We start from the raw sequence: 11,095 nt of genomic DNA, 5'->3' as shown, positions 1-11,095 counted from the left end.
AGGCCCAGCTTGACCCAGGAGGAGGGAAGGCAGGGGCCCCCTGTCCCGGTGGCTTGGAGAGGATGATCTGCAGAGACAGAGGTCCCAGCACTGTGGGGTGAGCCCCCCTTGCCCGCTGGGCCCTGGAGCCAGCTCTGCTGATTGGTGGGCTGGCTGCCCCTACAGGCAGGGCTGAGTCAGCGTCTGAAAGGTGGTTCCCACGGTCCGCATTTTCCTGGGGGCCAAAGGCCATGCCAGCCCCGTCCCGCCTCCTAGTGGGTCACCGCCCAGGGCGCTGACAATTAGGACTGAATGGCGGCTACCCACCCCTACCAACCAGCAATGGCTCAGCCAGTCCTTTCTGCCCTCTAGCTAAGTCCCATCCCAACTCTGGCCAGGTTTTCCACCCCTGCAGGACCCAAGATACTGTAGTTATCTGTACTTTAGTTTTATTTTAGAACAGTGAAAAGAAAAATAAATATCTTTGAAAAACAAGAATACAGGAGTGGGGCGGGTAGGGGGGCTGGAGATTGGGGGTGTCCTGGCTTCGTGGTCTTGGGCTGGAATGCCAGGATCTACGGGCCCCCTCCTGCCTAGCCAGGCCCTGCCTCATCCCCGCTGGGAGGTCTGGGGGCTCCGCCAGCCTCGCCTGCCCGGGCTCCCAGGCCGGGCGCTGCGTCAGCGGATCCGGCTCCGTGAGGGGATTAGCACCAGGCGCCGCCTGCACCAGGGGCTGCTCCGCCGGGCGGTCTGGGGGCTCTTCCGTCCATCGCCCCACTGGGACCCCGGGCCGGGCCTGGCCTAGTGCCCGCAACTTCAGTGATGACCCATGTCCTCCATGCCCACGCGGCCCCAGACGCCCAGCACGAAGCTCTCGATGTCACACTCGTTAGCACCACGCACGATTCGAAAGTGGCCCCGCTCACCCCAGGATGGGCCCCAGGAGTTGGCCACGGTCTGGGAAGAAAAGGGGCAGTGAGGAGGAGCGGGCGGAGAGCGGGGAGGGGGCAGCGGAAAGAGGCAGCACCAGGGCTGCCGGCGGGACTCACCCAGTACTTGAGCGTCTTCCCATCGGGCTGCGTCTCCTCTCCCCACCTGGCAGAGCGGGAGGGGAAGGGGCGCTGATTCCATTGGCTCTCAGGGGCGGGAACCCTTGGGGTCCCCCCCTTGGGGCCCCTGTTGCTTTTTGAAACTTGGGCACACTGTTATGACTTGGGGAGTCTCAGTCCCTCTCCACATTCCCTCACTCGCCCCTTCTGTAAGTGTGTGTACCCAAGCTCAGCAAGGGGAAGACACCAAAGGTGTGGGCACAGGGTGGACCTGGTCCTCATGGGGCCAGCTCTGTGGGACCTCACACATCTGCCTCTCCTCCCTTGCATGGGCAGCCAGGGAGGGATAGGTAGACTGAAGGAAAAGGCCCGGAGAGTGTGGTACTTCAGAGGCCCCTAACTCCCCCCAGCACACTTCTTTGGTTGGGCTTTTCATTGACAAAATCAGGATCCTACCATCCCCTATTGTATCAGAGGGGGAAACTGAGGTGGGGGGAGTGACCTGCCCTGATGACTGTGTCTGCCAGAGCTGGGACAGGTGCTGAGGTGGAGAGGCTGAGCAGCTCTTGAATCCTTGTCAGTTATTTTATCCCTGGGGCTATTTTATCACTGTGTAAGGAAGGAATGGTTTCCAGGAGCCCTTCAAAAACTCCTGACTCTCCGTGTGACTCAGAGCAAGCTCCTCCTCTTCCTGAGCCTCAGTTTCCTCCTTTTGAAGTGTGGGGAGCAGTCCTGACTTTGTAGAGATCACAAGGATTCAAAGCAGGCCCCCGGTGCAAGCCCTGCTGCCCCGAGTCTCCCCAGGCCCACAACATCTCACCCTGTGATCTTGACCGAGTGGGTGCCGTGCCGGCGATAGCGCTCTGGTCTGCTCAGGCTCACGGGTGTGTGGCTGTAGATGCCACCCTGGTACAGGAAGAAGTCCTCGTGAACCTCCATGAGCGCTGTGGGCAGATCAAGGTAGGGCCCCCTTAGCCCTTAGTACAGGCCCTGGTGGGGAGCCTGTTCCACGTGCCCAGCCACCAGGACCTCACCCCGCAACACTCTCCGGGGCCGGCCTGTGAGGCGGGGACATGCCTCATGCCCGGCCTCACTGCGGATGCTGCTCAGTGCTGTACAGACTGCTTGGGCCACCGGACCCAGCCTCAAGCAGACACCAGCTTCTGGAGCCAGAGCAAGACGAGGACACTCACCCTGGACCGGGCCGTTCTCCATCAGCTCCTTCATGATCTCCTGCTCCTGGAGGGAGGAGGATGGGCAGGAGGGTACCCATCAAGAGCGAGGCCCTGGCCTCTGACCACCCCCAACTCTCCTGCCTCTGACCCCTCACCCATGTGCAGACTTACATTGGAGCCCAGGCGGTAGGCAGGAGTGACCTGGTAGATGTCATTGGCATGGACATGGCTATTGGGGCAGCGGGCAGTGGCCTGGCGCTTACCCCGACCCATGGCCCGGCTGTGCATCATACAGGGGGGTGCAGGGCCAGCCTCATCCCGCTCATGACCCGAGAACGGATAGCAGTTGTCAGACACAACCCTGGAGAGACAGCAGAAGGCAGCGATGTGGTGCAGCACAGCCCAGACCCTGCCCACTCCCCTGGTACCCCTTGCGGCATACCCGCGACGTCGCAGGAACCACCAGGCGCCATCGAGACGCCCACCGCGGCAGCCTTGCTGGTGGTGGGTGTCACAGGACAGCAGGTTCTGGGGTGACAAGACTGGCGTCATGTGTCCCAGAGAATGGATTGAGACCCGATCAGATGCCACGGCTGCGGGAGGCAGAGGGGCCATCAGGGCCAGGCCTTGGCTCGTGCCCCCGCTGTGCCGGCCCTGCCCTCAGACGCACCTGCCGTGGAGAAGGCCCAGGAGCCTGCACAGTTGCCCTGGTCCAGCGGCTCGTGGATCAGATTGGGCCACTTCTCCGAGGCCTCGAAGGCCGTGGGCAGCACCTGCCCTGGGTCTAGCACCATCTGCAAGGCAAAGGTGGCCCTGTCTGCCTCCTGCCCTGTGTGGCCTGCCCCTCAGGCGCACTTTGGTGTTGGTGGGTCACCAGGGGTCGAGGGCCTTCCGCAATCGGAGGCTCCTGCTGCGAGACTCTAGCTGCTTCGGCCTCAAGGAGAATGGAAGAACCAAGTGCCACTGAGTGGCTCCCGGTGCGTGCGGCAGGGGCAGCCCGTCCTGTTTTACAGGTGAGGCCCTGAGACCAGGAAGAGGGGAGTGGCCCCGTCAGGATCGCCCAGCTTTCCATTTCCAACCTCTGCCTTTTCCTTCTCCCCCTTCGGATCTGCCACACCCTCCTTCCTGCAAGGCCTTGGCCTCTAAGCCCCAAAGGGCAGGGGAGGGAAGAAGCAGCGGCGTCCCGTGACCAGGCAGGCTGCCAAGGCAAATAGCACCAGGCAGAAAATAACCAGAGGCCCAGAGAAGTAAGGCAGGGCCAGGGCTGGCCACCCAGGCTTGGGCTGAGGTCTCTCTGCAGGAAGGACCAGCCCCCATCTCCCCTGCCAGTCACTGATGGACAGACCCTCAGTATGTGTCCCAGCCCAGTCCTGCTGCACGAAGCTCCCCCTCCGCACCCTGTGACCGCGTGGGTCTGATTCCCATCTCCTCCTCCCCTGGAGGGTCCCACTGGTGGGAAGGGAGACACCCCCTCCTCCCTAGAGGCTCTGCTGAGTCCGCATTTGTTCCGAGAACTGTTGATCTCTGGCCAGAGCTGGAAGAGTGTCGGTCCTTCCTTTCCTAAAAATACCAAGGTGACCTCCTGGCAGCTGGGGCCCTGGCTCAGCTCTACTGGGACCAGCAGCATTTTTCCCAGGCTGAGGCAGGAGGAACTGATGCTGAAGCCACACAGCTCACGCCTCCCGTGCGGCCCATTTTGTTATAAGCAGGCAACAAAGGCCCAGAGAGGGAAGTGATCTACTCGGGGGAACATAGCCTGATACTAGCGGACAGGTCTGAGCCGTTGTGGGAGCAGGGCACAGGTACCATCGTCCCTGGTCCTAAGCCACAGGAGGATGGCGGCAGTGTGGGCATGGGTGGACTCACGTAAATCTCATTCATGTTCATGACGGAGGAAGACGGGCGGGTGGTGCCCAGGCGGTAGCGAATGCCCTCGTCCAGGGTCATGCCCCAGAAAGCGCTGTGGTTCCCGGCCTGCCATCTGAAGGAGAGGGGACGGGGACTCACAGGTCTGCCGAGGCTGGGAGCCCCGGGGCTACGTCCCTGTCAGGGGAGGGATGCATCGCGGCCAAATGAGCATCGCGTGCCCGGCTCGTCGCGCGACTCGGGCAGGGCACCGGTACCTCACCCGTAGTTGCCCCGGTTGATGGCATTGATCATGTCCAGGTCCACCAGGCATGGCTCCTGGTCACACTCCCACTGCCCCTTCTCCTGGCAGGTGCTGGCAAGGAAAGGACAGAGGGAAGTGAGTGGGGAGCTGGGGACTCTGAGGGGACGGCCCCCGAGGTCAGCGTGGGCCTGGGATTGTGTACCGGTCACCGTGGGAGAACCCTCAGACGCTCCCACCCACCTGGTGGCCTTAAACGTCAACTTCAAGCTCACAGTTCTCAAGTTCATGTCCACTGCCCAGCTCCCTCCTGAACTCCGGATCTGGTACACCTAACAGCAGCTCAGGCGTAGCACACCCCAGCCCAAAGCCTGGTCCCCCCACTTTCCGATCTCATAAAACGCCAGCTCCAGTCTCCCTGGAACTCAGGCCCAAGCCTGGGAGTCGCCCTTGACATTCTCCCCACTTGCTGATCCCACCATAGGCAGATCCTGCTGGGTCTGCCTTAAACTCACCCCAGAATCCAAACCACTCTCCCCTGCAGCCACGGCCTCTCCCCCGTCCCTCAGCCCATCTGCATCACCCCACATCCCCCAGGATATTTTTAACACAGCCGCCAGAGTCATCTGCTAAACTGAAGTCAGGCCATTCCTCTGCCCAAAACCTCCACTGGCTTCACATCCCAGAATACAAGCCAAAGTCCTCAGGTGACTACAAGTGCTGCATGGTCTGTCCTCTTTCCCCACTCTGACCCTCTCCCTCCAGTTCTGACTCCAAGGCTCCAGCTAGGCCGTGTTCGTACCAGCCCCGCTCCTGCCCCAGGGCCTTTGAGCGGCCTTCCTCCCACATCCCCATGGCCTGCTCTCATTTCTCCCAGGTCTTCAGTCAAATGTCTCCTTCCCAGGGAAACCTCCTCTGGCCACCCTATCTTACAATCTGGCACCCTCTCTACTTCCTGTCCCATTTCCCTGTCTCACTGTTTACCTTGGCAGGTCACCAGGACCTGACACCCTACAGTTGACATGGTTTGTACCATTTCCTAAGGCCCTTGAGGGCAGGTATTGGTTGGCATCTTTGGGGATTCAGAAGATAAAACCCAGCCCATAGCAGCACCCCATAAATATCTGTTGAGGGAATGAGAGGCGTTGGCCGTACAGTGCGCTGGCTGAGAGCACAGATTCTGGAGTTCAAATCCCGGGTTCCAACCCTAGTCGCCTCCGCATGTGAACTTGGGAAAGTTATTTAAACCCTCTCCCTCAGGGTCCTCAGCTGTAAAGGAGGATAATAATAGTACCACTTTCCAGGGATTAAGTGACGGCTGTAAAGCACTTAGCACCAGGCCGGCGGGCTGAGCGCTCAGAATTGTTCTGGACTGTCATTGTTCTCACAGGAACCCCAGGCCCCGCTTCCCCTGGGCTTCCGACTCACATCCAGCTGACCTCCTGACACCTCTGGATGAGTAAAGGCAGCTCAGATCTAAAATAGCCAAATGGCCTTCCCCGCTGCTCCTCCCCAGCACCCTCCGCTCAGAACGCAGCACCCAGCTGCTCAGATCCAAATACTGCAGGGTCAGCAGTGTCCCCCACAAGTCCCCCATCAGCAGGCTCTGGGGATGGCCCTTCAGGAACCCAGCTGACCCTTGCCCCTCCACTGCTGCCATCCGGCTCCGATCCCTCCTCACCTCTCACCTGGCCTGGACAACGGCTTGCTGACCGAGTCTCTGCCTTTCTCTGATTCCCCCACCCACCCCACCCACAATGCATTTCCCGCCTGCTTTCAAGTCAGAGACCTATGAGCAATGTAAGTCGACCGTGTTCTCCAAAAGGCTTCCTGTGACGCTCAGGACCTCAGGGTCCGCGGCCCAGCTCATGAGACCCGCGGGCCATGGCCCACCTCCTGGAGCCTCGTCCACCTCCGCCTGTCTCCCTGGGCCAGGGCTGCTGGCCCTGTCTTCTACCCACTGCTCGATGTCAGCAGAAATGTCCCTTCCTGACAGCGGCCTACCTTCTTCCTTTGGACCCTCTTGACTCTAAAGTAGGACCTCCATTATCCTGTCTTTCCCATAACACCTAGAACAGCTCGTCAGGATGGATTTATGGTTTTTTGTTTTGTTTCTAATGTCCTTCACCATTAGCCTGGAAGTCCTGTGGGACAAGGACTGTGTCTGCTACCTCCAGCTGAACCTTCTGGGCCCGGCGCAGGTTCCTGTGGGGCAGCAGGTCTTTAATAACTAGGTGTCGACTGAGGGTTGGATTCTGTGCATTCTAGGATGCTTTTACGAGCTCATAACTCTGCGATTACAAGATGCTAAACTGCTTCCTTCCAGGCCAGCCCCAGGCACCCGCCTCCAATGTCACCTTATAAGGAGCCTCAAGGGGAGCCAAGCCCCAGTATGGCTGGCTCTCCAGGCCAGAGCGGAGTGGGTGGCGCTCAGGGAGGGCTGTGGGGGCAGGGAGGCCCTTGTCCTTCTTTCCCCTCTGCACAGCGGGCAGCAGCCGCAGGACCCTCTGGAAGCTTCCCTGAGGGTGCACACAGCCTGGAGGGCACCCACTGCCAGGTGTGAGGTGCTGGGAACAGAGCCGCCCAGAGCTCCCGAGGGTGGGCAGGGGTCGGTCAGGGCCTTCCGGTCCCCACCCCGTGCCCCAGGGCTGCCCAAGCAGGTCTAGACAGGGCTGATGGCAGGCAGCAGGTCCCACATTCCAGAGGGGACCTGGGACAGGAGAGGGAGCGTTAACCCCTCAGGTCTCCCCTCTCGGGAGGGCAGACTCCTGCAGGCCTGGCCCGCCCTCCTGGGGCACCCAGAGTCCCCGCTGCCCCTGTGACCCAGGCACCCCTCACCCCGTGAGGCAATGGAAACAGCTTATGCGCAATGCATTCCAAAAAGTTTCCTTCTCCCTGGGGCCTCTCAGACCAGCGGAGCGGTGGACGGGCTCCTCCAAGTCCCTCTCTCCGGGGCGGCCTTGGGCTTCCCACCCACCCTTCCCACTTCCCGCCTCCGACTGAGTACAGGCACCACGACCCCTTCCTCCTCCTGCCCGGGATGTGGGAGGGCTGGAGGAAGGCGGGGCTGCGTTCCAGGGAAGGCCCTGCTTCGGCGGCTGCCAGCTCGGCCATCCCTGACCCTTGGCTGGCCCAGGGCAGCGGATGCTGCAGAGGTTTCCTTCCTGGCGTCCCCTTCTCGGCTCTCCCGTGACAGCAAGAGCAGTGGGGAGGGGCAGTGGCCCAGCCCAAGCCAGGAGGGGCGGGGAAGGACTCCCAGCTGGGATGGCACCTGGGCCAGGCAACCACGGCCGCCCGCTCCTAGGCATGTGTTCGGATGCCACTGTAACAGTTGGCAGGGACTGTCATTGCTGAAATGCCCACGTCACAGATGAGGACTGAGGCTGAGAGGGGAAAGGACTTGTCCCTAGTACGCGGGGGCAGGGATGTAGGTTTTGACCAAGTCTGTTGGCCATGAGGCGCACAAGCCAAGCCCCACCTGGCCCCAACACTCACCAGCGGTTGCAGTTGTCCCAGTAGGTTCCAAAGACTGGATAGATGCGCCCCCCATGCATGCATCCTGGAGGGAGGAGAGAAGGGAAGTGGCCCCAGGCCAGAGAACCGCCGATATGGCCCTGTCCTCAGAGGGTCAGGTGCCCTAGACCCTCCCCAGGTCATCTCTCCCATACACACACACCAACCCCAATTGTCACGGAAGCTAAAGCCCAACTATAACTAAGACATCCCCTGCCGGGTGCGGTGGTGCACACCTGTAATCCCAGCAACTCAGGAGGCTGAGGCAGGAGGATGGCAAGTTCAAGGCCAGCCTGGGCAACTGTCTCAAAATTAAAACTTAAAGAAAGACTGGGGATTTAGCGCAGTAGCAAAGCACCCCTGGGTTCAAACCCCAGTGCCCCGGGGGGTGGGGGAAGACATCTCCCTCGGGGTTGAACACCAGCCTCTACGTGGGAAGTTATTCAATGACTCCACCGCGAATCCTCTTGCTTCACCTGGAGGCCAGCCACAGCGTTCCTGGGATCCTTTGCCATTTAAATAAGTTGGGGCATGGAAGCGGGGTGGGAATGGCAAGGCCCAGAGAAAGTAAGAGACGCCCTTAAGATAACACAGCACTTTGGAATGGCAACCCAGGTGTGCAGTCTCCCTGCTCAGGGCCCTCCAGGACTGTGGGAAGGAATTCCAGCGCTTCTCCCAAGGGCCAGTGCATGGAAAAGGGCGTGGGGAAGGGCGGGGGCAGGAAAAGTCCGACCCACTTCCCAGGTCTGGCCTATCTCAGGGGCAAGGAATCCTGAGCGGAAGCAGAGTGGCTGAGATGACCCTGGCCAACCCGCGTGCTCTATCAGCCCAGCCGTGAGTCAGCGGGCGGGCCAACACCTTCCCCCTCCGGACAGGACTGGGAGAAAGGGCGGGAGGCCATCAGCCCTTCCCCTGGGGCCGCTTAGAATCCCAGCTACGGATCTTCTCTTTCAGTCTTACTGGAGAGAATCACGTTAGACCACAGGAGGGACTTCCCTGAGGGGCAGGGAGTGAGCTGGGGTCTCTTTCCCAGATTCTGCAAAGCCTGCCCTAGTAATGTCCACGCATCAGCGCCTTGCTGAGCCTGGGGCCGACAGGTGTCCTGTCCTCTTGGTCACCTTGGTGCCCACCTTGGATGGGAGGGAAGGGGGGCGGCACACCGAGGCAGAAGTCCCAGAAGTCAGGGCAGCAGTCGGAGACGGTGCGGTTGCAGAAGAGGTCACAGTAGCAGGTGGCACCCAGGTAGGGGAGGGCACAGTCGTCAGCGCGACCACGGCAGCACATGTCCTGCTCCTGGCAGTACCGGCCACCCGCGTCCCGGATGCCCCGCAGGTGCAGTCCTGGTGCCAGCTCCCGGCGCCAGCGACCCCGCCGGTCACCCAGGGCTCCCTGGCCAGCCAGCAGCAGCAACAGCAGCAGCCCCGGGGGACAGCGCCACATGGTGCCTCCTGGGCCCAGGGAGGGCAGAGCTCGGGGTCAGAGGCGGTGGGCGCAGAGCCTCCCCACTTCCCGCAGCTGAGGGCCCAAGAGGTGCAGCCAGGCGGGGCCCCTGCCTGCTCGGTCCCCGGGCAGGACACAGCACGGAGCCACAGGCTTGGTGACCTGGCCTACGGCAGGGAGGGACCTGGGCACAGAACGGAGCCCCTGCCTTCAAGGACAAGGACACGGGTGATGGCATTCTGGGAGCCCCCACCCGGCCCTCGTCCTGCACGCCAAGGTCCCTCTGCCCCCGACCCTGACCTGGGTCCTGACTCCAGCCGTCCTAACCCGCCCGGCCGCCCCGACTCGCCCTCGGGTGCCCTCCTCTTCCTTTCTCTGGGGGTCCCTCTGTCGCTCCGCACTGTGCTCTGCTCAGTCCTGGCCTCCGCCTGCCCCGTCCCCCTCCGCCCCGTGTCTGTCTACACCCTCCGCCTCTGAGCAGGGGAGCGCCCTACCTGGTGAGGGGTGTGGGCTGGGCCCCGGCTGCCCTCCGCCTCCTGGCTCCCCGCTGCCGGACACAAAGTCAAGTGAGGAGCACGGGGCGGGACTGCCTTTTGTACCGCCCCGCCGGCCATGCCCTCCCGGCCGGCAGACTGTGGGAGGGAGGAGCCGGCTCATTTGCACCTGGAGCAGACCGAAATGCAGGGCTGGGGCTTGCAGCAGGGAGCGGGCAGGCCCAAGGACAATGAGCATGAGGTTGTCCTCCTTGGATTTTGATAAGTGGAAGTCGCTCCCTTTGGAGGTAGAACTGTAACTCAAGCAGAAGGGATTGTGGTCTGACACCAGGAAGGACTTACCATGGAAGCGAGGTGCTTTCCTAGAGAGCAGGAGATGGGGGCAGCTGAGCTCAGAGTTTAGGACATGACAGAAGAGTGCCAGGGGCTGCCCCTCTGGCCCCTTAGTATGAAAAACAGCCCTGCGTGCCCTCTCCATGGTGACCGGGCTGGGGGCGGTGGGGCTGCCTCAGCAGCCAGGAATGATCGGAATCCTCAGGAGCAGGGTTGAGGAACCTGCAGACACGGGCGGCTCATCCCCAGGAGGCGGGTGGGTGAGGGCCCCTCCACGCCCTGCGACCCTGGGTGGGCTCTGTCCTCTCAGTCTGCTGGGTCCGCCCTGAGCACCGCCCCTCCGTCAATCCCAGGAACATCCTGCTTGGCCCCTGTCCCCTGAGAGGGCCCGAAGGCAAGCGCCAGGCCAGCTGGGTGCCCCCTGCAGAGCACCCCCTTCCTGCCTGAGGCCTGACCCCTTCCTTTGCCCAGGCGGGTCTGGGCCCCACACAATAAGGCCTCTGTCCCACCAGGCCCGCCGCCGCCACCTCTCACCTCCGTTGCGCAATCCCCCTCTGCCAACAGGTTGGGCCCAGGCCAGGGCGCCCGACCAGCAGGGAGGAGGGAAGAGCTACACCTGGACAGGTCCCGGTCCCCAGCCCATGCTCTCGTGCCACCCTGGGAAGCGCGGGAGTCCCTCTGCCTCTGCTGAGCTCCCCGCACCCTCCTCCAGCCGGGGCGACCCAGCCAGCCGGCCCCTGGCAGAGGCGGAGAGACCAGGACAACGGGCACTTGTGGCTGGGCCACCCCCTGCTATGGGACAGTGGGGGTGAGTCCCCAAGGGGTCCTGCCTTGGAGGTGGGGACAATGTCCACCCCATGTGGGCACTCAGGCCCACCAGCTGCCCTGCTCCCTGCAGGGACTTGGTAAACGAGGAGAAACTGAGGCTCAGAGGAACAGATTGGCTTGAGGCCACGCAGTCAGAACACAGGCTCCCTGCCTTCTAGCAACCTCCTCCTTCCCCGT

General features: G+C 62.1%; 1 protein-coding gene across 3 annotated transcripts; it reads right to left on the bottom strand.

The window, feature by feature from the left end:
* Positions 1–411: 411 nt before the first annotated feature.
* Positions 412–9,910, bottom strand: TINAGL1 (tubulointerstitial nephritis antigen like 1). 3 transcript variants are annotated; one of them, XM_079114392.1, is made up of 12 exons: positions 9,758–9,910; positions 8,954–9,271; positions 7,806–7,869; positions 4,332–4,424; positions 4,070–4,184; positions 2,874–2,997; positions 2,646–2,796; positions 2,375–2,564; positions 2,222–2,267; positions 1,849–1,972; positions 1,029–1,074; positions 412–936 (listed from the first exon to the last, which is right to left on the bottom strand). In XM_079114392.1, the coding sequence occupies exons 2-12, from the start codon at positions 9,261–9,263 to the stop codon at positions 796–798; spliced, it is 1,404 nt and encodes a 467-aa protein (XP_078970518.1). In that variant the 5' UTR covers positions 9,264–9,271; positions 9,758–9,910; the 3' UTR covers positions 412–795. The 3 variants fall into 3 exon arrangements, with proteins under 3 accessions (XP_078970518.1, XP_078970520.1, XP_078970519.1); XM_079114394.1 differs by lacking the exon at positions 9,758–9,910 and adding an exon at positions 9,564–9,713; XM_079114393.1 differs by lacking the exons at positions 412–936; positions 1,029–1,074 and adding an exon at positions 1,081–1,764.
* Positions 9,911–11,095: the final 1,185 nt, after the last annotated feature.

The sequence above is a fragment of the Sciurus vulgaris genome (genome assembly GCF_902686455.1).
Source record: "Sciurus vulgaris genome assembly, chromosome: 1".
NCBI lineage: Eukaryota > Metazoa > Chordata > Mammalia > Rodentia > Sciuridae > Sciurus > Sciurus vulgaris.
The sequence above is the reverse complement of the archived record's forward strand: the minus strand, read 5'-3'. Positions and strand labels throughout refer to the sequence as shown.